Here is a 26,217-nt window from a genome sequence, read left to right on the forward strand (position 1 = left end):
ACTCCTTTCTTCTAGTTTCACAATCTCTGCTGCATCCATTCTCAAGATAAGGCTTTCTGCTACAGGACATCTGAAACGTTCTTCAGAAAACATGGCCTCACGCCCATTGTGGTTGTTGGAGGCATCACTCACATTTCCTCCATTCCCTGCACCTCTACACTTATTTCCTACCCCCTCCACTCAGACAGCACAGAGATTGAGCTCCCTTGATCCTCACCTTTCACCTTACACCCTTTGATAGCAGCACATCATCAAACTTTGTAGTTTCTGCTAGCTGTAACAGGATTCCACCACCAATTACATCATCCTGTCCACACCCCTTTCTGCTTTTCCCCAGATACCTCACCTTCTGTAACTTCCTGGTTTGCTCATTCCCAGTATTTTCCACTAAAACCATAGCAGCCGGAATGCTAGTCCCTACATCTTCTCCCTCAACACCATCCAAGGAATGAAACAGCTCATCTAGGTTAGACACAGATTCACATGTACCTCCTTCAACCTCATCTACTGTGTTTGGTGCTCACAATGTGGCTTCCTCTACAGCGGTGAAACCATGCATAGACTGTTTTGTAGAACACTTACATTCCGTCTGCAATTACAATTGTGACCTCTCAGTTGCATGGTCCCTTTTCTAGTTGCACACAGACCTCTCAGTCCTTGGCCTTCTTCACTGCAACCCATTGGTATAAACATTGAATTTTACAACATATGGGAACCGATAATTCTTGTGCTCCCTCCTTACTGCAATTCAGGTTTTGGTAAACCAATCCATTGCAAAAACGAATCCACTGAAAACCTTTATAGTCGGAGACAAGATATCAAGTATCCCAAAGAGAGAGAGCGAGACATAGAGAAATGCTGGGATACCAAAAACAAACAAGCACGCAGAATTAAAGTAGGTCTTGTGAGCCACAAAGATAACTTAATTGCTTTATACTATGACCTTCAGAAAATACGGTGTCCGGGAATGGACATTTTAGATTGGGACTCTATGTAGGTATGTTGCAAAGCCTACCTGAAGCGTCGCTGAAAATCTGTCGCTGCGGGTGTGCGCGATTTTGGCGCCGTTTAGAGGGGGGCGGGTTTAAAACGCGATTTTCCCTAGGCTGTTCCAATCGAGGATGTTCAGCCTAGTTAATTATTAACGGAAAATCGCTGGAATATTCCGTCGCTTTAGCTATTATTAGTTTTAAAGGCTTTATATAATTGTTGTAGTAGTTTAAAAATTAACCTCTAAACCCGCGACCACCGGCAACCGGCAGGGTCTCATACAGCAGACAACAGAAGGTAGGCTGTTTATTTTTACATTAAAAAGGGCTTCTTAAGATCCCTTTATACAAAGTTTAAAGTTGCGAGTAGCTCATTTTGGGCCCATTATATCCCACAGTATTTTTCTGGGCATTTGAGGGCACAAATCTGTCAACTTAAACCAGCGCGTTCACAGGAACCCACTAGAAAGCTGATTTAAATTGACTTTAATTTACAGCAATTGAACACTAAATTCCTTCCATTTGGCCTATAAATTAATGTAAATGAGATTTCAAAATCATGTTTTATTGTGAATTATTTGTGAATATTATTTGGACACTTAGGCTTTTTAAAAATGTTGATCATTTATTAAGAAATAGATAGATGTTTAGATCTAGTAATTGAAGTTTGAAATTAGCTCCAATTGGCTAACTAACTAATTGTATGCTTTAATTTCAGGTCATCCAAGTAAGATTGATTTATATTTGTTTCAGAATGCTTCAATCTATGATAACTGAAAATTTCATTCAGTTCTCTTAATTTTTAAGAAAGTTATGGGCTTTTGACTGTCCACGATCACAGCTTTTTTGTTATGTCCATAGAAAATCAATAGGGAACAAGATGCTAATTTCCGAGTATGAAAATGGCCATAACTTTTTAAATACTTGAGATATGAAAGTGAATTAGGTGTCAAATTAAACTTCGTTTTATGCTTTATCTGATGGGATAAATTGCAGACTTGATTTTTAAAATCTCAAAATTTTGTAACATTGCTACTCTATGATGAGAAGAAAAATATGAACAGCTATCATAATTTAAAACTCTTTAACCTGATAAGGAATGAAATATGTTTTGTTTATTCAGCCCTTTGATTCGTGACAGACTTGAAATAATCAACTTCAGTGTCACTAGAGCCTTGGGTTAGAGAAAGGCTTCCTTTAGAAGACCGAAAAAGGAAATCCTTTAAAACCGAGATGAGAAGAACTTTTTTCACACAGAGAGTGGTGAATCTCTGGAACTCTCTGCCACGGAGGGTAGTTGAGGCCAGTTCATTGGCTATATTTAAGAGGGAGTTAGATGTGGCCCTTGTGGCTAAGGGGATCAGGGGGTATGGGGATGGAGGGAATGGAGCGATATGCATTATGTGTAGCTGTTAATTGACCTTGGCATCATGTTCAGCACAGATATTGGGGCAAATAGGCCTCTCCTGTGTTGTACTGTTCTATGTTCTATGTATGCTGGAGTGTTTTGTAAGGACTTTGGCACATTCTCCCAACCCACTATTTCTCAGAGGATTGGTTTTCAAAGTGCTGACTCTATTACCTCTGTGTGATATCAACTGATATATCAAACAAAATACTCTAAACCAAGGTTTAAAGCAACTTAATTTTTAACCATATAACAATTACAGCACGGAAACAGGTCATCTCGGCCCTACAAGTCCATGCCGAACATATTTTTTTCCCCTTAGTCCCACCTGCCTGCACTCGTACCATAACCCTCCATACCCTTCTCATCCATATGCCTATCCAATTTATTTTTAAATGATACCAATGAACCTGCCTCCACCACTTCCACTGGGAGCTCATTCCACACCGCCACCACTCTCTGCGTAAAGAAGTTCCCCCTCATATTACCCCTAAACTTCTGTCCCTTAATTCTGAAGTCATGTCCTCTTGTTTGAATAAATATTTTATTAACATTCGATTAAGCATGAATGCAAACCTCTGACTTTAATAATTTTTCATTTGATTTTCTGTTCCAACTTCTTAGACTAAATCACAAGACTCATGGACTCAAGTGAGATAACATAGAATTAGTGTATGTGTTATCATTGGTCAGCGGGGACTCGAAGGGCTGAAGGTCCCATTTCTAAATTAAACGAAATACTACCCAAACAAATGAATTGAGGTTCAAACTTAAAACACTCCTTCTTGTAATAGTTCTTCCCAGGTTGTCTCTGCTGATGTCTTGGATTGCCCTTTCATATGATTTTTTAAATTCATAGAAACATAGAAATTAGGTGCGGGAGTAGGTCATTCGGCCCTTCGAGACTGCACCACCATTCAATATGATCATGGCTAATCATCGAACTCAGGATCCCGTACCTGCCTTCTCTCCATACCCTCTGATCCCCTTAACCACAAGGGCCACTTCCCCTTATCCTCTATCTGGCAACTGTGGATGGCTTGATGGTAATCATGAACTGCTGACTGGAGAGCAAGCAACCAAAACGCTTTTCATTGTACCTCAGTACTGGTGCAAAAAAACTAAACAAAGCTAGTGTTCTGATAAATCATGGAAATTTGATCCTTGTTGCAGGTAAAACTTTCTGTGAGTTACACCACTTTTTTGCTTTTACTCTCTGAGCAAATTTCAACAAAACATTTCTGCTTGTATTCATCAATTTGGTCCCACAGTCCGCTGTAAGATAGAGAAGAGACGACTTAACTTGAAGTGATTCAGAACAGTTCCAAAGTGTGGAAAGCAAATTCTCGGCAGAAGTGTCAAGAAACACCTTTCCCAATTGCAGGTGAGTGGGATCCAAGTATTTATTACGTGAGAAGATAAACAAATTGAGAAGGAAGAAACTATTTTGAGTGAAGGAAAGTCAGAAAGAAAATGAAAATATTCACAATTGCTCTCCAATAGGTTTTTATTCTTTGGAGCGCAGAAGGTTAAGGGGGGACTTGATAGAGGTCTTTAAAATGATGAGAGGGATAGACAGAATTGACGTGGATAAGCTTTTCCCACTGAGAGTAGGGAAGATTCAAACAAGAGGACATGACTTGAGAATTAAGGGACAGAAGTTTAGGGGTAACTTGAGGGGGAACTTCTTTACTCAGAGAGTGGTAGCTGTGTGGAATGAGCTTCCAGTGGAGGTTGTGGAGGCAGGTTTGATTTTACAATTTAAAAATAAATTGGATAGTTATATGGACAGGAAAGGAATGGAGGGTTATGGTCTGAGTGCAGGTAGATGGGACTAGGGGAGAATAAGTGTTCGGCACGGACTAGAAGGGTCGAGATGGCCTGTTTCCGTGCTGTAATTGTTATATGGTTATATGGTTATATGGTTAATAAGAGAGCAAGTCTGGTTTCAAACAGCAGGGGGTGCATGGATCCTGTCAGGTAACTTCAGGCTGCAAAATGAGGATTAAACTGCAAAATATGCTTTGGCTGACAGACTTGTTGGTGTGGGATAATTTTCAGCCCTTTGGTTCTCACGTATGCACAATTCTGGCGTGAAGTGAAATCACAATACTCTTCTTTTTCAGCAGTTGCTCAGGATTGGGGAAGACAAAGGCCAGACATGAAAAGCCAGAAGGTGTGAGACAAATGGATTGAAAGCTTGCGAATGTGAAGCTAATGGAAGCATTATAGTAGGAGAGAGGGGGAGGGGAAAAATAGGTGCGTCCAGATGGAGCATTTTGGGAAGAAGATAGAAGCAGGTAGAGCGGGGCCGGGGAATATGGGATTGGAGGATGTGGCGGGGAGATTGCCAGCGGTGATGCGATCAGAGACTGTCTGCGAGATGGTGGCCAGGTTTACATCTGTGGGGGTCATGCCCAAGGAGTATGTATGAGGAGGAGTATGAGAGATGGCGCCTGGCCTCAGCTCAGTAGAGACCAGCATTCCAGAGTACGATGCATCTCCCTTGACAGCGGGTTTAATAACAATGTAGGGATTGTTGCTGAGTGAGTGCATTTCCTCTAACCAGAGGTTCATGTACACCTCCTCCATGGCATCCTGATGTGGCCTTCTGTACAGCAGTGCTCTTAAGATAGAAACAAAATGCTGAAGTAACTCAGCGGGCCAGGCAGCATCCCTCAGCATTTCAAGAGAAAGTTAGATAGGGCTCTTAAAGATAGCAGAGTCAGTGGAGTCAGATATGGTGAGAAGGCACGAACGTGTACTGAATGTGAATGATCAGCCATGATCACAGTGAATGGCAGTGCTGGCTCGAAGGGCCAAATGGCCTACTCCAGCGTCTATTGCCTATTGTCTATTGGAGACATCTAGCATCATTTTACCAATAAAATTCAAAATTATGCTAGATGCTTCCCCAGTAGAAGCCCTTATTGAAAAGCAAAAAATATAACATTGCTGTATACCTGAAATTTAAAAAAGAGAACACTGAAAAAACTCAGCAGGCAGAATTTCCAAAGATTCAAAAGATACATGGTGTTTATATTTAAACTGAGTAAATTCAAGGCTCTGGCAAGAGAAAAGCAATTGTGAAAGAAAGTAGCACAAAGATGAAGGATCAACATGGCAATGATCAAGATCTATTAGATGGCAGAAATGGGGCTTCATGGCCTACTTCTGAACCTATTTCTTATGATTAGCAGGGATGATGGTGGAAGAACAATGGCAGGTGTTTCTAGGAATAATACAGAAGGTGCAGGATCAGTTCATTCCAAGGAGGAAGAAAGATTTCAAGGGGAGTAAGAGGCGACCGTGGCTGACAAGGGGCGTCAGTGTAAAAAGAAAAGAGAAGAAGCACAATTTAGCAAATATGAGCGGGAAGCCAGAGGATTGGGTAATGTTTAAAGAGCAACAGAAGATAACTAAAAAGACAATACGGGGAGAAAAGATGAGGTGCAAAGGCAAGCTAGCCAAGAACACAAAGGAGGATAGGAAAAGCTTGTTTAGGTTGTGAAGAGGAAAAAATTAGTTAAGACCAAAGTTGGACTTTGAAGACTGAAAAAGGTGAGTTTGTTATGGGGAACAAGGAAATAGCAGATGAGTTGAACAGGTACTTTGGATCCATCTTCACTAAGGAGGACACAAACAATCTTCCTGATATAGTAGTGGCCAGAGGATCTGGGGTTACGGAGGAACTGAAGGAAATCCACAACAGGCAGGAAATGGTGTTGGGTAGACTGATGGGACTGAAGGCTGATAAATACCTAGGGCCTGATGGTCTGCATCCCAGGGCACTTAAGGAAGTGGCCCTAGAAATCGTGGATGCATTGGTGATAATTTTCCAATGGTCTATAGACTCAGGATCAATTCCTGTGGATTGGAGGGTAGCTAATTTTTAAGAAAGGCGGAGAGAGAAAACAGGGAATTATAGACCAGTTAGCCTGACATCGGTGGTGGGGAAGATGCTGGAGTCAATTATAAAAGATGAAATAGCCGCACATTTGGATAGCAGTACCAGGATCGGTCCGAGTCAGCACGGATTTACGAAGGGGAAATCATGCTTGACTAATCTTCTGGAATTTTTTGAGGATGTAACTAGGAAAATGGACAAGGGAGAGCCAGTGTAGGTGGTGTACCTGGAGTGTCAGAAAGCATTTGATCAGGTCCCACATAGGAGATTAGTGGGCAAAGTTAGGGCACATGGTATTGGGGGTAGAGTGTTGACATGGATAGAAAATTGGTTGGCAGACAGGAAACAAAGAGTAGGGATTAACAGGTCCCTTTCAGAATGGCAGGCAGTGACTGGTGGGGTACCGCAAGGCTCGGTGCTGGGACCGCAGCTATATACAATATACATCAATGATTTGGATGAAGGGATTCAAAGTGACATTAGCAAATTTGCAGATGACACAAAGCTGGGTGGCAGTGTGAACTGTGAGGAGGATGCTGTGAGAATGCAGGGTGACTTGGACAGGTTGGCGAATGGGCAGATGTATGTCAGATGCAGTTTAATGAAGTTTAATGGCCAATTGTTGTGTCTTCCACCACAGTGATGAATGCTGTGGTGGATGCTTGTGTACATTTTTTTGTTGTATATTGTGTGTTCTTTTTTTACCGCTGCTGGCAAATTCATTATGTGCAAGTGCAAGTGAAATGAATTTGTCAGCAGCAGTACAATAAAAAAGAACACACAATACAAAATAGAAAAATGTGCAAGTGACGATTAAACTTGATTGATTGATATAAATGTGAGGTTATCCACTTTGGTAACAAAAACAGGAAGGCAGATTACTACCTAAATGGTGTCAAGTTGGGAAAAGGGGAAGTACAACGGGAATCTGGGGGTCCTTGGTCATCAGTCTATGAAAGTAAGCATGCAGGTACATGCTTACCACCTTAAGACCACCAGGGGCGCGGGGAGATGGCAGCCCTGCCAGCAGTCTGTTTATTTTTTCATCTTTTTGTTATTTTTAGCATTTGTTAAAAGTTTGTTTTAATGTACTTCGGTTTGTTTTATGTGGGGGGAGGGGGGGGGGATCAGGGGAAACTAATTTCCCATGGTGAACAGTTACATCTGAAAACGCATTGGAACGGGAGTTAGAAGGCAGGATGTTTAGCTAAAACGCTGTGGCATTATTCAGCAATACGGAGTATGAGATTAATAGTCTCAGGAGAACGCCATCCGCCCAGCTTTAACCCCTAAGTTTGCAGAGCTGTGCAGAACTGGAGGGATTAAACCACCAATATTACTACTTGGGGGCAACCTGTCAAAACATGTAAAAGAGCTCAATAAGGAGGCCAATACCCTGGGGCTCATAAAGGCGGCAACAGGCAGGATCTCCTACACACGACAACATCACCTCCACGCACCCACCAGCAGGAAGACACACAGAAGCTGGTGAAAGCTCAAAGGCAGGGCTACAGAGAGTTCTTTTAGGCCTGGCCCAGACCGGCCTTCGTGGAAGATGCGCAACCCCAAATCCCAAATCCAAAAACCAACGCTACAACCTCTACGGCGACTGCAAGGAAGAAAACAAACTTTCCACTGGTCACCATGGAGGTAGGGGGGTCTGGTCTCTTTCAAAAAACAGGAGGTGTAAATAACACAAATTGGTGTGTAGATTACATTTTCTTGGGAGGCATGGAGTGCAATAACTACTAACACTTATTTTCTACCTAGTGTTCAGTGAGATACAATTGAATTTGTGCACAAAGTTTCCCGGTTCAGCATGTACCGAACTGAATGTTCGTGCCTTCACGATAAGAAAAACTGGAAACGCATGCTGAACTGGAGAGGCTAGATGCTAGGGAATCATGGGGAAATCCCAACATGACTCTTTGGAATTCGTGTCAATATCTTTACGAAAAACAAAAAGATGTGGTTACCAATCATTCAGGTCTGACAAACCTGAATACATTGTGCAGTAAATTCATTTGAAATTGGAAACCTTTGTTACTGCCAAACAATTGATTCCATAGGCTACTTTATGAATTGCATCCATTAAAAGATACTTACTATACGGTGCCTATGCGGAAGGATTATAGACGTTATTAATTCTAAGCTAACACTTTCCATCACTAAGGACTACTTGGGGTTCACCTTTGACTTAGTCTCCATGTGGGTAACTTATCAAAGGAAGGTACAGACTTAACTGAGGCCAACAACCTCATTGACATCAGTAAACCACCTATTCGACTGGTAGCAAGGGTAATTGGCAATACTGTGGCCTTTCCAGCCACACTGTTTGACCTTTGTATTATCAATAATTACAAGGACAAAGGTATAAGCACCTAAAATCAATACTGGTCATGTGTAGAGACCAATGAGGCTACCAATCTAAGCAATCACAGAATTACAATGATAGGGGAAATATTGGGCATTGTTCAAACCCTATCATTGTCAGCAACCATTCAGTGGTGCTACAAACTGATGCCATGTTCATGGTTGGCGTGTTACTAACCCCATCTCTAGTTGTGGATATAGATGGGATGCACAAGAAGCATCATTGCTTCAGACACACGTCATAAACTACTTGGAAATGTTGGGTGTGTTCTATGGACTAAAATCATACTGTTCAGAAATGCATCACCCGCATGTTAGACTACAGATTGAAAACACCACCATGGTGACATATACTAACTACATGGGTGGAATCAAATCGGTATCATGTGATAATCCGGCTAACACAATTTGGCAATGGTGTATTCAGAAAAACATTTGAATACCTACCGGGGGGGGGGAATTGTTCTTTCTATGCATTCCCTCCTATCTGCCTCATCAGTCGGGTATTATGCAAAATACAACTAAACATGGCTCTCCATTCCGAAATAACCAGATTGTTGGTTCATCCCGTAACGGGCGGGAAAATCATCCCTACCATAATAGGACAAATGTGTTTGTCAGCAGAATCTTAAGTAACCATTTCCGGACCTGGGACTAACGAACCGAACAATGAACATATACAGCGGCTCACAGGCAGTCCATGAAGAAACTATATCGGGTCCACATCAGGAAGTGGGAAATATTGTTCTGGGAACAACATCACTACTCTACGGCGAACAAAACGTCTGTTCTGGAATTCTTGGCAGGCCTCCATTATGATGAGGGGCTCAGTTACAGTGCCATTAACTGTGCCAGAAGTGCCTTTTCAGCATATCTATGGCGAGGATCAGAACGTCATTCTGTTAGGACTCACCCCCTGGTAACCAAGCTTATAAGGGGAATTTTTTTAATATCAATCCCCCAAGAACCAGGTACTTTCAAATATGGGATGTGAGTATTGTCCTAACGTTGCTAAGGAACTGGTCTCCAGCAACAGTTCTGTCCCAGCAAAAACTAACGAATAAAACAGTCATGCTGATGGCTTTGGTCACAGCACAAAGGGTACAGTCTTTACATAAGTTAAGGCTGGACAATATGACTTCTTCATCAAGAAATATAACTTTTCATGTTCACGAATTAGTCAAACAGAACAGACCGGGACCATCAGGCCTCAAAGTAGAATTTAGGGCTTACCCTATAGATGATCATCTCTGAATTATAAGACATTTATTGTTACATATGGAGAACACCAAAAACATCAGAGGCTATGAGATGGCACTACTAATCAGCCACAAGCAACCCCACAAAAAAGTGTTGGTTCAAACTATTTCCAGATGGCTGAAACAGGTTTTAACAACAGCTGGAGTGGATACTAACATATTCAAATCTCATTCCACCAGGGCTGCAGCTACATCGGCAGCTATGGAGTTGGACGTACCGATGGACCAAATCCTGGAGACAGCAGGATGAACAAGGGAAAAAAACGTTCCAACAATTCTACCATAAAGTGGTTAAACCTGGAACCTTTGCAGAATCAATTTTAAGTTCTGTAATATGATTTCACCCCATGAAATAGGGGCTATAATTTGTTGTTAATAATTTCATCATGGATTCATGTTTAAACATGTTAACACAATTCCTCCCTTAGTCAATTAAGGCAGATGTGATGCATGGACTTGTTTCCACAGCATGAAATCACAGAGCTTTGAAATCTTCACGTAGTCACTCACGTGACTCCGAAGTAAAATAGTAAGATTAAACGAGAACGTACCAGTTTGAAGTTTGATCATTATTTTATGAGGAGTAACGTTGAGGGATTACGTGCCCTCCGCTCCCACCCTTGATCATACAGTTCAACTGGTATCCTCTTCTCTAATCTTACTATGTTCAGTCATTACTGTTATCTGTGATTTCACACCGCTGCTTTGAAGAATGACACGCATGCGTCCTGGCGGGTTCTTCACGTAATCCCTCAACGTTACTCCTCATAAAATAACGATCAAACTTCGAACTGGTAAGTTCTCGTTTAATCTTACTATTCTATTTGTAAAGTCCAGGAAACTAAGCTTTTTCAACCTGTCCTGTCCCTTTCAATGATTAATGCCCTACCATGGATCCTTATGTCACTCTACCCCTTTGGAAATAGTGACTCCTTATTCGTTTCACTGAAATGTAATGTTTTGATTTTCTCTGCCTTAAATTTCATCTGCTTCATGTCTACCATTTTTTACCTTCACGGCCTATATCCTGTTTGCAATGCTTCTAAGTTTGTATCCACCAAGCTAAGTTCTTCTGAACATATTTCAAAAATTCCTATTTGTTATACTCATTCTACCTCACTCTATATTAGTATCGTTGAAGTCTCCCATTATTACTTGTCATTATTATTTTGCTCATCTCCATAATTTTCCTGCAGATTTGCCTCCATATATCCCCATCTGTTGGCAGCTTAAAGCATTTGGGATGTCTAGTAAGGGTAGAAACACACACAATGAATGGTAAGGCATGAGAGAGTACTGACGATTTTATTTCCAAGTCACATGAGTGACTACGTGAAGAGCCCGCCAGCCTGCATAAGTGTCAATACGCGGACGCACGGCGCGCGAGTCGGAGCAGTTCGAAACTGCTCTGGCAGGTGTCAATTTTGTTTCCAGCGGGCCGCTGCGGACAGCGGGCCCGGAGTAGCTGATGGAGGCGGCCATGTTTTAGGCCACCGTTGAAGCTCCATCAGGAGCTAGAGGAAAATTTTGCGGCTGCTGCCGTTCGAGCTCCGCACGGGAGCAGGCGGCCGAAATTGGAGGCCGCCGTGGGGCTCCATAGGAGCTGGGATGAGATGTTGCGGCTGCCGGCATCAGAGCTCTGAACGGGAGCAGGCGGCCAAAATTGGAGGCAGCCGTGGGGTTCCGTAAGGAGATGGGATGAGATGTTGCGCTGCCACTCCTGGTTCAGGGTTGCAATATTCCTCCCACTCGGATGAACGGAGTGATGGAGATGGTGCCAAAGTATATGCACACATGCCTGAGGCAGCTCTTGGTTCAGGGTTGCATAAGTCCTCCCACTCAGATGAAAGAAGTGATGGTGTTGATGCCAAATATTATGCTCCGTATTACAGAAGCATGCACAGGCAGTACAAGTCATATGCCTGTAGCTACCCCTGGTTCAGGGTTAGAATATTCCTCCCACTCGAAAGACTATTGGAGATGGTGTCACAAATTATGTTCTGTGTTATGGAAGCATGCACAGGTGGTCCGATGCATTCGCATGTGGCAACGCCTGGTTCGGGGTGCACTATTTCTCCCACTCAAAGAGAGTGTCAGAGATCAGTATGGAACTGACTCCGAACATGACTCCGAACATGACTATGTGCCTGAATCCCATGCTTTAATGCATGATGTACGAGAATCGCATAAGGAAGAGCTGCCTGCTCTAGCCTCTAAATTTGCTGTTCCCTCGGGGACGGACAAGTCACTACAAGAGGAGTTGGTCAGCGGCATCAGCTATCTAACAGAAATGACAAGCATGAAAGACAGGGTCTGCAAATGGAACCTCGCTGAAGCTCCAACAGCAAATCGACCCGGGGTCAAAGACGCTGGTAAGCAAGGTCTCGTTATTAACCTCCATAAACTCCGAAATGGAGCAGTCTGTCGGCCTAGGTTTGGGTTTGCTGGCGGCATGGGCTGTCTAGTGGTTTTCACTGTCTCGGGGATAGATCGGGTTGATGTAGAGACATTGGCAGGGTACTTTGCATAATGACCTCTGTGGGTTCCAAGTAGGAACAATTTGGCTACCCTGTTTCAGGGTAGACCATCATTGAACTGGCTCGCCATGGGGGTCATAATGACCGGGAAAGCACTGCCTTATCATCTGTGAATGCTCAGTAGAATGAAGTAGTTGAAGTCTTCCTCAACATATGGTTTATTTCTCCTCAGTTAGTCGAGTTGCTGGTTCATTGGAATCATCATTGCCAACCTCTCTGGGATAGGTAGTTGCCAGCAGGAAGCTGGTCTGGCATATAATATAATTTTTTCTGACCTGCAGGTTCATGTTATGAATCAACAATGTATTTATAATAATCCATAGGCTCTCAATACCAGTATTCCTGATTGAGTGGCGGGTCGAAGAGATTGTGTTGTGCACTCTGGCGACTTAGACATGTGGTATCAGTCAAAGGACTGCAAGGTAATTCCTGATTCATCCTTGCATTATACTAATTTCCACTCTGAGGGAAAACGCTGAGTATTCGTGGTGACTCTTAATCAAGAGTTGACAGGGAACTCGTATTCCCACATCAAGGGAGGTACTGATTATATGTTATCAGCAAAATGTATGAATAACTAGATAATGCATCTTCCATGGGTAGAAAAGCCAAAAAATATCCGTCCGTATGGTCAATAGAGGAACAGGGGTTCCGAGTGCAATCAGTGACCGCTCATCCGAGGATGAGTGGTCTGGCCAAGGACTAGAGGGGTATATTTCTGATACTTCTCAAGATTACAGAAACATGGTGCAGGCCGAATCGGGTTAGCATTTGGCTAATCTGATCATGGGTTTACTTACCCAGTTTAAGATGGATGATTGGCTTTCTGCAATTTAATTGATTCAGAGAATCAATCTTGTAGTTGCATAATCTGCCATATCTATACACATGAGGCACAGATTCTGCTGTTTTGATAAAGCTAGTGGTGAAAGCCTATGCTGCCCTAATCAGATTAAAGGGCATTGTGTCATCGAGTTTTAGGTAATATGCAAAATTTGCAGCTGATAAAACTTATGGGGTAGATACCTTTTGCGATATTACAAATGAGGCAACATGAAATTTAACAGTGCCAATTTTGCCTATTAATTCACGCCATTGTAAGGCGCCTGAAGCAACTCTTATTTACTCAGTCACGAGTGATGGCTGGGACAGCCTGTCTTCTCGGGCAGCTAGCTCTGCACGATTGTATGAAAAGCTTGTGAACAACATATGTGAGTTAATTTTAAACAGAAGTAACAGAGGTTTGTGTAGCTTTCAGTTTGAGCCTAGAGAAGCCTTTATGTGATAGCACATTTGACATTGCTTGTGCTGCTTTGTCATTTTCTATAGTACCATAAGTGGGACAATAAATGATTGGTTATTCACACGCTGTTCACTAACGTTATGCAGGGTGTCTTTTATTTGACCACTCCAATAGCCTACACTCATTGTAGTGTGCGATGTATATCAGTAAATTATTATGCAAATATTCTTCTACTTTTTCCTAATGGGAGCAGTAATTTAAGATGATTATACTGATCTCAGCATAAAGAACACAGCCTTTACTCAATCTCTGGCTTGGTCTCCACGTCATAACTAACATTAGGGTAGCTTGTTATAGGAATGATCTCATAAGCAAAATGAGCTGGATTGCGTACATTTGAAGTTGACAGCATACCCACCAGAGCAGAGATCGGGGATGTCATTAGGTATACAAGCGCAATGTTTGCTTGTACCTTTGATATGAAAGATAGTTTCTTTTTTGTTATTCAATAGTCTCAAGATATTGCTGATTAATGGCTCATTAGCAGCCATTAGAATGGATTTTTCCTTTCATCATACAGCAAGAGGCTTACATAGTGCGTGTTAATAAATTATAAAATTTGGTTGAATATGTCTGGGTATTTGCAGATAGAATTCTGCACAGTGTTGCATGAGTTATTGTCTAACTCAACAGTCTATTGGGACTACGGTCCGGTTAAGAACAATGGCCATGTATGCAAGTTAGCATCATGATATTAATAACCCATGTTTTTCCCTACCATTAATAGTTTATCTGTTTAAGTGTTTCACACACAGATTGGTTTACTGCATGAAACCACAGAGCTTTGAAGTCTTCACGTAGTCGCTCACGTGGCTTCAAAATAAAATAGAAAGATTAAATGACAACTTACCATTTGAAGTTTGATCTTTATTTTATGAGAAGTTGAAATGAGGGATTACGTGCCATCCACTCCCAACCCTACTTCTCATAAAGATCATTCGGTAGTTCTAAGCTCGTTAATCATTCTATAACTTAGGCCAGCAACTAGTCTGTGGTTTCATTCAGCTGCTCTGAAGATAGTGGGTCCAATAAAGGGTCCTTACATAGATCTCTAACAGTTATGGCATAAACACATAATGTTGTGATACATACAGGGGATGATGCTGGACAATAGTGAGGTTTTTCATTGTTCCTGCAGCTGCACCTATCCTTGTAAACTTTAAAACATTCTCAATATTTTTTGAGTGGATTCATCCAAATAAGTGCTGGTAGTATTCTTCAATGTCCCATGATCTCTCTTATTCAGTAAATTATGAGAATATCCTTCAGTGTTTTTGAGCAAACTCATCCTAGCAGGTGGAGGGTGATACCTGACATCTTGACTACAGCCGTGTTCTTCATGAGAAGGATTAAGGAGTTCAGTTTAGCTTATTGTCACATATACCGAGGTACAGGGAAAAGCTTTTTATTGCACGCTAACCAGTCATCAGAAATAGAATACATGATTAGATAGGAGACGAATATTCAACACAGAACATTCAGCCTCTAAGGTGTTCTTGCAGTCAATAGTAATTACATGTCTAGCCCAAGGAAGCTTCTGATTAATGCTCAAACTCCAAATGTTTCTGGTGGACTTTCAGCAAATGTAATGCACATAAACGCGCATTAGTGAAAATTAGACTCGCTTTTGTTGGAGATCAAATTATAGTCGTGTGGCATAAATATTATTTGCAACTCAACTCAGGCAATCAAGAGCTGATTGACTTTCAGTGTGGGTCTGAAAGTCAATCAGCCGAAAGTCAATCAGCTCTTGATTGCCTGATTCATTTTGCCTTGTTGATAATGCCAAGACTCCTCATTGAAAGTATGGTGTCATTAATTCAGTCCTTATAGCTTGACCAGAGAGAGACTTCACTGTTTCTCTTACTCCCTTTCTTTTTCTTGATGTGCAGCAACACTTAATGCCACTGGTCTCATTGTCACTAGAATGTCACTAGGTTATCACAAGACACAGTGAGTGACAACAATGAAAATGTCCTTCCTTGGAAAATACACCCCTACACTGGACCAGGAATCAAACTCTGTACTTCATTAAGCAATGCAACCAAAGACTCTTGTCTCCATGGTATCATGGCAGATATCATTCCCATCACGAAGACAGAATGTAGACCGGCTGAATTTTGGGATGGGCAGCCAACTGTTTCTTTTATACTAAAAATCACAATAAACACAATCAGTTCAAATAGCTGGGGTTTAACTTGGTTTAAGTTTGTATGTACTGATAACCGTTGACAATACTGATATTTAAATTGGAATATGAAATTCTTCTACTGTTTTTTGTTATTTCCCTTCCCCTTTCATGTCCAAATGTAAATAACTTTACTTTCAGATTTTCCAGTGGAGATATAGTTAATAACTGAGAAAGTCCATCAACTGGAATGGGATAAAGGTAGACGCAGAAAATGGGCACCAAGTGACAGATGAAATTGAGTAAAGTGATATGCAAAAGTAATTTGTTCTGCAAACAAAGCAAGGAGAGGCAAAAAGCCAGTTCTGCGCAGCAGCTTAGGAGATCACTCATAGATTTTTGAATGCGATATGAAAAATGTGGGTTTCATAAACAGATGAGTACAACAGAAGGAAAATTACCTTGAATCTTAATAGGTCTCGATGAGGTCACAACTAGAATAGCACATCAAATTCTTAGGAAGAATATGATGCCACTTGAGAGGATGTCACTTTACAAGAATGCTTTCAGGAATGAGGAATTTTAGCTACAGGTTTGGGAAAAGGTATTATTGGGTACAGCAAGTTATGAGAACATTGTCATCTGCCATTAGTTTTATTACATTTATGTAAACTTTCTTCTTGTATGTATTAACTACCAATCTAAATACATTGACAAATTGATTGCCCTTTCTGTTTTGCCTATTTAGCAAATGCATATTATCTATTGCAAAACAAATAAACTATATTTAGTACCAAACATTTTGACGATTGTAGTACATGGACTGTGAATCAAATTTGTACTTTGAGTATTTGAAGAGATGCTCCTTCCATCTGTGTCTCCATCTGGCTAGTTTGCCAATTTCATACCCTGAAGCAAACTCCACTCATGTTTCAAAGGAACATCTTGCACTCTTTCAGCTCGAATGATCAAATCTTTTTTCATTGGTGTGATGAACTGCCTTTGTGGACATCACACCAGATTAATTACCTAAGTGCTTGCATAGCTGATTGCTGCTGTCAGGCATGTCATCTTGTGCTTCAGGTGACCACACGTACTCTGTTGCCATGGTGTTTTAGATTCTTGTTTTAAATCTGCAATAGAAAAGAGTAAAAAACAGAAAGTCAAATGAAAAATTCAACCCAGTTTTCAAAAAAATAATGACAATTTATTAATTTATGTCTCAAATGTGAGAAGCAATGGGTAGTTTAGTGAAAGTCTCAATGACGGTAATGCATGTCATTGTCTGAAGAGTGGTGGAGGCAGAAACTTCCATCATATTTAAAATGTACCAAGTTGAACACTTGAAAAGCTATGGATTAAGAGCAGGACCATGGAACCTAATTGGAAAGCAACTACAGCACAGCCACTAACTCTAGCACTTTGTGTCTATATGGATATAAAATTGGCTGGGCCTGGTCAGAGGCGGCATTAGAGGATAGATACGAAATGCTGGAATAACTCAAAGGGACAGACAGCGTCTCTGGAGAGAAGAAAGGGGTGACGTTTTGGATCAAGACCCTTCTTCAGACTGAGGTATAAAAGGGATGTTTTTCAGATGGGACGACTGTGGCTAGTGGTGTACCTCAGGGATCAATGATGAGTGTTGTTTTCCATGTTAATTAATGATTAGGATGCAAATGTGGGGGATATGATTAGTAAGTTTGCAGATTACATCAAGCTTAATGGTATAGTGGACAGTGAAGGAGGTTATTTATGGGAGGTTGCTATGGGAGGTTGCTATGGGAGGTTGTTGTGATGTTTATCCACATCAGGATCTTGATCGATTTGGAAAGTGGGCAAATGAATGGCAGATGGAATTTAATGCAGACAGGTGTTAAGCAATGCATTTTAGGAAGTGACACCAGGACAGGACATTATTGGTGAATGGCAGGGCTCTGTGGATAGTTGTAAAACAAAGGAACCTAGGGGTACAGGTACATAGTATCTCATGTAGATAGGGTGGTAAAGAAAGCTTTTGGTGTGCTGGCCTTTATAAATCAGAGCATTGAGTATAGAAGTTGGGATGTAATGTTAAAATTGTACAAGGCATTGGTGAGGTCAATTCTGGAGTATGGTGTACAATTTTGGTCACCTAATTATAGGAAGGATGTCAACAAAATAGAGAGAGTACAGAGGAGATTTACTAGAATGTTGCCTGGGTTTCAACAACTAAGTTACAGAGAAAGGTTGAATAAGTTAGGGCTTTATTCTCTGGATCGCAGAAGGTTAAGGGGGACTTGATAGAGGTCTTTAAAATGATGAGTGGGATAGACAGAGTTGACGTGGATAAGCTTTTCCCTTTGAGAATAGGGAAGATTCAAACAAGAGGACATGACTTCAGAATTAAGGGACAGAAGTTTAGGGGTAACACGAGGGGGAACTTCTTTACTCAGAGAGTGGTGGCTGTGTGGAATGAGCTTCCAGTGAAGGTGGTGGAGGCAGGTTCGTTTTCATCATTTAAAAATAAATTGGATAGTTATATGGACGGGAAAGGAATGGAGGGTTATCGTCTGAACGCAGGTATATGGGACTAGGGGAGAATACGTGTTCGGCACGGACTAGAAGGGTCGAGATGGCCTGTTTCCGTGCTGTAATTGTTATATGGTTATATAGTTCCTTTAAAGAGGTGATGGAGGAAGAGGATGGTGAAGAAGGCTAATGGCATGCTTGCCATTATTGGTATAGACTCCATTTCGACAGCATCCTAAGTCTGGGTCCCTGGTATTGAAAGGCAGCAACTCTACCGCTGCACCAATCCGCCCCTGATCTGGGTCAAAGTGATGGAATGGGCTGTCAATAGTAATTTCAAACAGTACTTAAAACAATAACTTGTTTGGCGATGCGCAATTTGGCTTCAGGAAAGACCAGCTGCCACTAGATTTCTTTGCATTCTTGGCATATATACATAGAAAAGAACTGAATTCCAAAGGCAAGGTAAGGCATGGACCTACAGCTCTGCCATTACACTGAACCATGTTGCCTCGATCCCCCTGCCCAGGGTTGTTGTCCACAGTCAATACAATACAATACAATACAATACAATACAATACCATACCTTTATTAGTCATTTGAACCTCACATGAGGTTCAAACGAAATGTAGTTTCTGCAGCCATACAATAAAAGAACCAAAACACACACCAACACTATTCACATAAACATCCATCACAGTGGCTCTCCTCCTCACTGTGATGGAAGGCAAAGTTCTTGTCTCTCCCCTGCACTCCATTTCCCTCCCGAAGTCGAGGTCAAAGCCCCCGGCGGGCGCTAGTCCGCGGCAAATCAAGGCCGCGCCGGGCGTTGTAGGGCCCCCCCTCCAGGTCACTCTCAACCCCGCAATTCGGGCGGGAGAAGTCGCCGCTGCCGGTGCCCCGCAAAGCAGCCTCCCTCCCACCGGGGATCCGCGAGCTCCCGGTGTCACCATCCACCAGAGCCGGGCCGCATCAACGCGCCACCGCCGCTCTCCACGCCCCGAAGCCGGCCAGTAGGTAAGTCTGCAGCAGCTCCACAGCAGGCTCCACAGCAGGCTCCACAGCAGGCTCCACAGCAGGCTCCACAGCTCCACAGGCTCCGTGACTTGAGCCTCCAGGTCGTTCCGGTGGAGGCTGCTCCACGGCGCTAGGCCCCAACGGCAACGGAGATCCGACAGGGAAAAGGTCGGGTCTCCATGCAGGGAAGAGATTAAAAGTTTCCCCCACCCCCCACACATACACATTTAAAAAAAAAACGCCAAACCGCTACAAACTAAACCCTCAACAGGACAAAAAAAAACAAAGAAACACAGACAGACTGCAGAGGCCGCTGCGACACCGGTCGTGCCGCCCAACGCCAAAGTCTAACATGTCCAAACATTCCTGGGCCAGATGTAATAGAATCAGAAATTTACAACGTAACAGCAGTACATTGTTCACAAGCCTGCCACAATGACACAATTTAAATCGAATTCACAGCAAATAAGTTGAAAAATATGCAGCAGAATCCCAGGCACATAGACTCAGGAAACACACAAAATCATAACATATATCAATTACATATAAGTTCTTCAAAATAGCGAAACAAATAATATGGCATGTAAAAACAAAGTAAAAATACACATTAGAAAACCAGTCCATGGAAGTGCAAGAAGTAGTCTGTAATGTTCTGTTGCTGAGGTAGCATTAGGCTTGTACAGGTCTGTTCAAGACCCTGATGGTTGTAGAAAGTAGCTGTTCCTGAACCTGATGGTATGGGACTTTGGGCTTCTGTGCCTCCTGCCAGATGGTAGCAAGGAGAAAAGGGCATGTTTTGGATAGTGAGGATCTTTGAAGACAGATGCTGCCTTCTTGAGGTAATGCCCTATGTAGATGTTTCAATAGTGGGGAAAGCTGTGCCTGTGATAGCTGAGCTCACAACTTCCTGCAGCCTCTTGCATTCCTGTCTATTGCAATTGCCATAGCAGCCCCTGATGCAACTAGTCAGGATACTTTCTGCAGTGCCTCTGGAGAAATTTGCTTGTGTATTTGGCAACATGTCAAATCTTTTTAAACCTCCAAGAAAATAAAGATGCTGGTGTATCTCATATGTGTTTACACCTGTGTGCCGGCCCAGGGCCTTTCAAGATTTCAACACCCAAGAATTTAAAGCTGATATTCTCTTCACTGCCAAACCACCAATGAAAAGGTGGAAAAGGTATCTTGACTTCCCCTTTCTGAAGTCAAAGATTAGTTCCATGGTTTTGTGTATTCTGAGTGAAAGGTTGTTGTTGCACCACTCAACTAGGTGATCTAGCTCTCTATTGTACGCCGACTCATAATCATCCGTGATTCAATCAACAACGGTGGTGTCATTGGCAATTTTGTAGATGGCATTGGAGATGTACTTAGCCATACAGTCATGTGTGTAAAGAAAGTAGAGCATGGGTAAGCACAAGGCCTCGAGGTACACCAGCGTTGATGGTCAGAGAGGACATGTTATTACCAATACACACTGATTGAGGTTTGTCATTGAGAAAGTCAACGATCCAGTTGCATAGGGAGATGCGGTAACCCAGGTCCTGGAGATTGGTGATGAGTTTGGAGACAATGATCAAGTTGAATGTGCCACAGAAGGCTGTGGAGGCCAAGTCAATGGATATTTTTGAAGCAGGGATAGATAGATTCTTGATTAGTACAGGTGTCAAGGGTTACGGGGGAGGGCAGGAGAATGTGGTTAGGAGGAAGAGATAGATCAGCAAAGATTGATTTGTGGAGTAGACTTAATGGGTCTAATGGCCTAATTCTACTCCTACCACTTCTGACCATATGACCTGATGAATGCTAAACTGTAGCTGATAAATAGCAACCTGATATGTATGTTCCCGTTATCTAGGTGGTCCAGAGCAGAGTGGAGAGCCAGTGAGATAGCATCTGCTATTGATCTGTTGTGGCGACAGCCAAATTGAAGCACATCCAGGTCATTTCTGAGGCAGAAGTTCATTTGTGATGTAAGCAACATCTAGCATTTCATACTGGAGGATGTAAATGCTAATGGATATTTGTCAGTGATGTAGGTCACCATGCTCTTCTTGGGCAATGATACGATGATTTCATTTTGAAATGGGTGTGAGTCTTAGAGCACAGAAGTGAGATGTGGTAGAAGTCCTTTAATACTCCAGCCAATTGGTTCATGCCGATCTTTAACACTTGACCAACTATGCAGCCTGGCCCAGATGCATTCCATGGATTGGCCCTCTTGAAGTTAAACTCTGATGTCAGCCTCAGAGACTGAGACCAGATTCATCATGGGCTGTCAGAATATCATGTAGGAGTTGTGTTGTTCTCCCTTTCAGGGTGTTAATTAAAGGTAGTGAACTCACCTGGAAGTGATATGGCATTGCTACTAACACTACCTGGTTTCACTTTGTTGGAGATGATTGTGTGTGACCCCCTGCCATAGCTGTTGAGTACCTGACTGGCATAGACTGGAATTGTCTCTTTTTATACTTGGTGACTTTCAGAAGGTCAAACCATGTATGAAACTGAATCTCCACCCCCAAAAGCCTACATTTATCTTCATCCCTAGTTATTGTCGTTTCTGCTATTCCTGTTCTCTTTCCTAGGTTTCTCCTAATTGTATCCTGCCACAGTCTTCCTTGTTCCAAATAAAACAGCCCCACCCATATCACATCACTCCTCACCCAGTCTAATCAGGTTTTTGTGCCCGGGCAACATTCTCCATGCACATTTTGCATATGTCTCTGCCTCCACAGTCAAGCTAGTATTTGGTCTCTAATAGTTCCTACTTTTTTTCCCTCACAATTTATCGAACATTTGGTTTTCCTTGATTTTATCTGGAAATATCTTTTCTTTCATCCATCTTGCCTTATTAAATTCATCTTCGCATCTTTTATAGTCCTTCTAGTTTTGCAGTTTTGAGCACTTGGCACCATACTTTTGCTTCATCATTCCTTATATGCTCATTAGTATCGACAGGCATCAGAATTAGACATTTTCCTTTATCCTTGCATGGTTACATGATTGTTCTGGACCCCCACGTTCTCCGTAAGTGCTTTGCATTAGTCTGACACTAATTTATCTTCAGGTACCTGATTCCAGCCAATTTATGCCATGTCATATCTCAATACAGTAAAATTGCCCTTGCTCCAATTTAGAATTTATACTCCTCATTTACTTTGGTCACCTTTCATAACTATATTAGATCTAAACTAAATTGTGATCACTGAACCCATGTATTCTCCCAATGCCACCTATTTGATTTGGCCAGATTATTTTCCTGAGAGCTAGGTTTATGTTCATCCTCTCTCTTGTTGGGCTTACTACATGCTGATTAAGATTTCTCTTGAATGCATTGTATGAATTCTTCTCCTACTATTTGTCCACTGGTGCTATACCCGTTGGCTAAAGTCCTCAAGTTTTGCTGTGTTGTTGTTTACACACTTTTCAAATTTTTGCCCATGTAGAATAATTACATTATATGACGCACGAGGAGTCCATTCAGTTCATCAAGTTCATGCTAGATACAAGGAGTTGCACTTCACGAAATGGAACTACACCGTGTCGCAGAGACAAAGCGACAGCAACGCAAGGAGAGAGAGAAAGGGGCTGCAGACCCACAAGTAGACGACCCTATCTTGAAAAAACGCAATTAGATTTGTGAGATACAATTTCCCACGTACAAAACAGTGCTGACCAACCCTAATCAGCCCTTGTCTATCTAAATGCATGTATATCCTATCGCTCAGATAACTCTCTTGTGACTTTCTGACCACAGATGCTAGACTCACTGGCCCATTGTTCCCGGCTTTTCCGTCTAGCCCTTCTTAAGTAGAGCCATAACATTTGCCAACATCCAGTCTTTTTGCACCTCACCCGTATTTCACGATCACTCTGGGATTATAAAACCCAGAAGTGTGGGTGTGGCTCAGTCTCTGCAAGATGGGGGACGGAGAGGTCACGACTCTGTCTGAGCTGTGAATCAACTGAACACACTGAATGTCTACTGAACTGTGTGTGGTGTTTATTCAAGATTCAAGAGATTCAAGATTCAATTTATTTGTCATTTGGACCCCTTGAGGTCCAAACGAAATGACGTTTCTGCAGCCATACATTACAAACAAATAGACCCGAGACACAACATAATTTACATAAACATCCATCACATTGCTGTGATGGAAGGCCAAAAAAACTTATCTCTCCACTGCACTCCTCCCCCCCCGATGTCAGAGTCAAAGTCAAAGCCCCCGGCTGGCGATGGCGATTGTCCCGCGGCCATTAAAGCCACGCTGGGTGATGCAAGGTCGCACACCGGGTCTTGACGTTAGAACCCCCGGCGTGCGCTCGCAGAGTCCCGCAGCCATTCCAAGCCGCGCGGGGCGGTGCTGTAAGGGCCCCGCTCCAGGAGCTCTTCAACCCCGCAACTCGGGTGGGAGAAGTCGCCGTTGCGGGAGCCCTGAAAAGCGGTCTCCCTCCAGGGACCCGCGGGCTCCCGGTGCCGCCGTCCACCAGACCCGCAGTTGCAGCCTCTGAATCTCCGGAGGTCGGGCTCCACCACCGCTCCACCCGCTCTGGACTCGGCCAGCTCCGCGACGGTGAGGTGAGTAGTCGGCACCAGAGCCCCCGGTCTTCCTGTTGGAGGCCGCTCCACGTTGCAGCCCCAATGACAACGGAGACCCAACAAAGAAAAGGTTGGGTCTCCCGTGCAGGGAATGAGATTTAAAAGTACCCCCCCCCTCCCTCCCACCCCACCCCACCCCCACCCCCTCACACACATACCCTAACAAAAAATAACAAAAACTACATAAAAACAGACAAAAAATAATAAAAACGCAGACCGGCTGCAGAGGCCGCTGCTGACGAAAGTCGCGCCGCTTACTTCCATGGTCCTGGTGTTTTGTGTGGTTTTATGGTGGTTTTATGGTGGTTTCACCCTGCTTGAAATGGTATGAAACTGCATTTGAATGTGGTGGCCTTGCACCCTGCTTGAAATGGTGTGAAACTGCACTTCAATTTGGTTGTCTTGCATCCTCCTTGAAGTGGTATGAAATTGCACTTGCATTTGGTGGCCTTGCACCCTGCTTGAAGTGGCATGAAACTGCACTTGAGTTTGGTGGCCTTGCACGCTGTTTGAAGTGGTTGGAAACTGTACATGAATTCAGTGGACTTGAACCCTGCTTGAAGTGGTAGTAACTGCACCTGAATTTGGTGGCCTTGCACCCTGCTTGAAATGGAATTTCAAGGAATAGACACGAGTAAACTTCTCGCCCACCAGACTTGAGTGACTGAGCTGTCACCCCAAGTCACCCCAAGAATCTATTTGGCCCGCAATGTCCATACTAGCCCTCTGGAAACCAATCCCATCAGCCCATAATACCCATACTAGCACTCCGGAGAGTCTCTCCCCCCTCCCCCCCCCCCCCCCCCCCCCCCCCCCCACTGGCTACCAATATTGGAATTGGTGGAGAGGTGGAATGTTGCGTTGGGGGACCAGCCCTCCCGTGTGAACATGGGACCCAACGGGTCCCACTTAGTCTAGCTTTGAATATATTATTGTTAGTAGCTCACCACAGAAAGAACAGCACCCATTATGAACCAAGGGGACTATTTGTGTGTGGAGCCAAAGGGCTGGGTGAGGACTGGGTGAACAAATGCTTCTATTCTGAAATCACTTTGAAGAGGACATTGTTGTTGAAAATGTTTTGATCCGATGCAAATTGGAAAGCTAGGATCCAAAATTGACTTGGTAACAGTAGATAAAAGACGATAGTAGTTGTTTATATTAGTGATTAGAAACCTGTGCCCTGTAGTGTAGCACAAGGAATGGTGTTGAGATCCCGCCGTTAGTTATGTACGTTAGTGATCGGGATAAGAATGTACGAGGTATGATTATTACATTTTGTAGGTGGTGGTGTTGTTGATTGCAAGGAGCATTATCTTTGGCTGCAGGAGGATATTGATCAGTTGTAAAATGGACAAATCAATGCTGATGGATTTTAATCTTGTTAAGTGCAAGGGATGTATATAAGACACACACAATGAATGTTAAGGTCAGAGGTTGTATTGTGGAGCAGTGGGACTGTTGTTTACACATGCAGAAGGTTAAAGTGGTGAAGAAGGCATACAGAATGTCTACATTAGCCAGGACATTAATACAGAGAACAGGTGGATTGTGGTACAATTTTATAAAACATTGATTTGTTCACAGCTGCAGTAATCTGTACAATCCTAGTTTTTACACCATCGGAAGGATATAATTGAACTAGAGAGGGGGGAGAACATCCGCTAGTATGTGCCTGGAATGGAGCATTTCTGTTATAAAGGGAGACTGGTTAAGTAGGGTTTTTATTCCTTAAAGTTAAGGAGGATGAGGGGGGATCTGATACAGATATACAAAATAACAAGGGCCAGAGATAAGGTAAATATCAAAATCTAAAGGTGTGGATTTCAAGCAGGTGCTATGAAATTTAGAGGGGATCTGATTTTTTTTTTAATTCTGAGGTTTGTTGGATTCTAACATTTAAGAGGTATCTAGATGAGCACTTAAATCACCAAGGGATAGACCAATGGTACAGATGTTTATTTAATGGTCAGCTTCACATGGTGAGGTGAATAGCGTGTATTACACTGAGAGTCTAATTAAAATGCCTGTTGATCATCTCTGCTTCCACCACGTCCAAAGGCAGCAGATTCCTTGTTATTATTACTCGCTGCTTAAAAAATAATTGAAAATCCTTTTTGAATTTTTAATCCTTCCTGTGCCTTTTGCCAATTCTGTCATTGCTCCATCAGGTAATAACTTT

The 26,217-nt window shown here is 42.6% G+C and overlaps 1 protein-coding gene across 5 annotated transcripts in view; it reads right to left on the bottom strand.

The window, feature by feature from the left end:
- Nucleotides 1-26,217, bottom strand: part of ppp1r17 (protein phosphatase 1 regulatory subunit 17) — a 64,813-nt gene that overhangs the window by 31,164 nt on the left and 7,432 nt on the right. For all 5 annotated transcript variants that reach the window (XM_055633495.1, XM_055633494.1, XM_055633496.1 and 2 more), the window contains exon 2: nt 16,934-17,037. In XM_055633495.1, the coding sequence (XP_055489470.1) occupies nt 16,934-17,012 (79 nt within the window). In that variant the 5' untranslated portion in view covers nt 17,013-17,037. The remainder of the gene's footprint in view (nt 1-16,933; nt 17,038-26,217) is intronic.

Source organism: Leucoraja erinacea, chromosome 4 (genome assembly GCF_028641065.1).
Source record: "Leucoraja erinacea ecotype New England chromosome 4, Leri_hhj_1, whole genome shotgun sequence".
Classification (NCBI taxonomy): Eukaryota; Metazoa; Chordata; class Chondrichthyes; order Rajiformes; family Rajidae; genus Leucoraja; species Leucoraja erinaceus.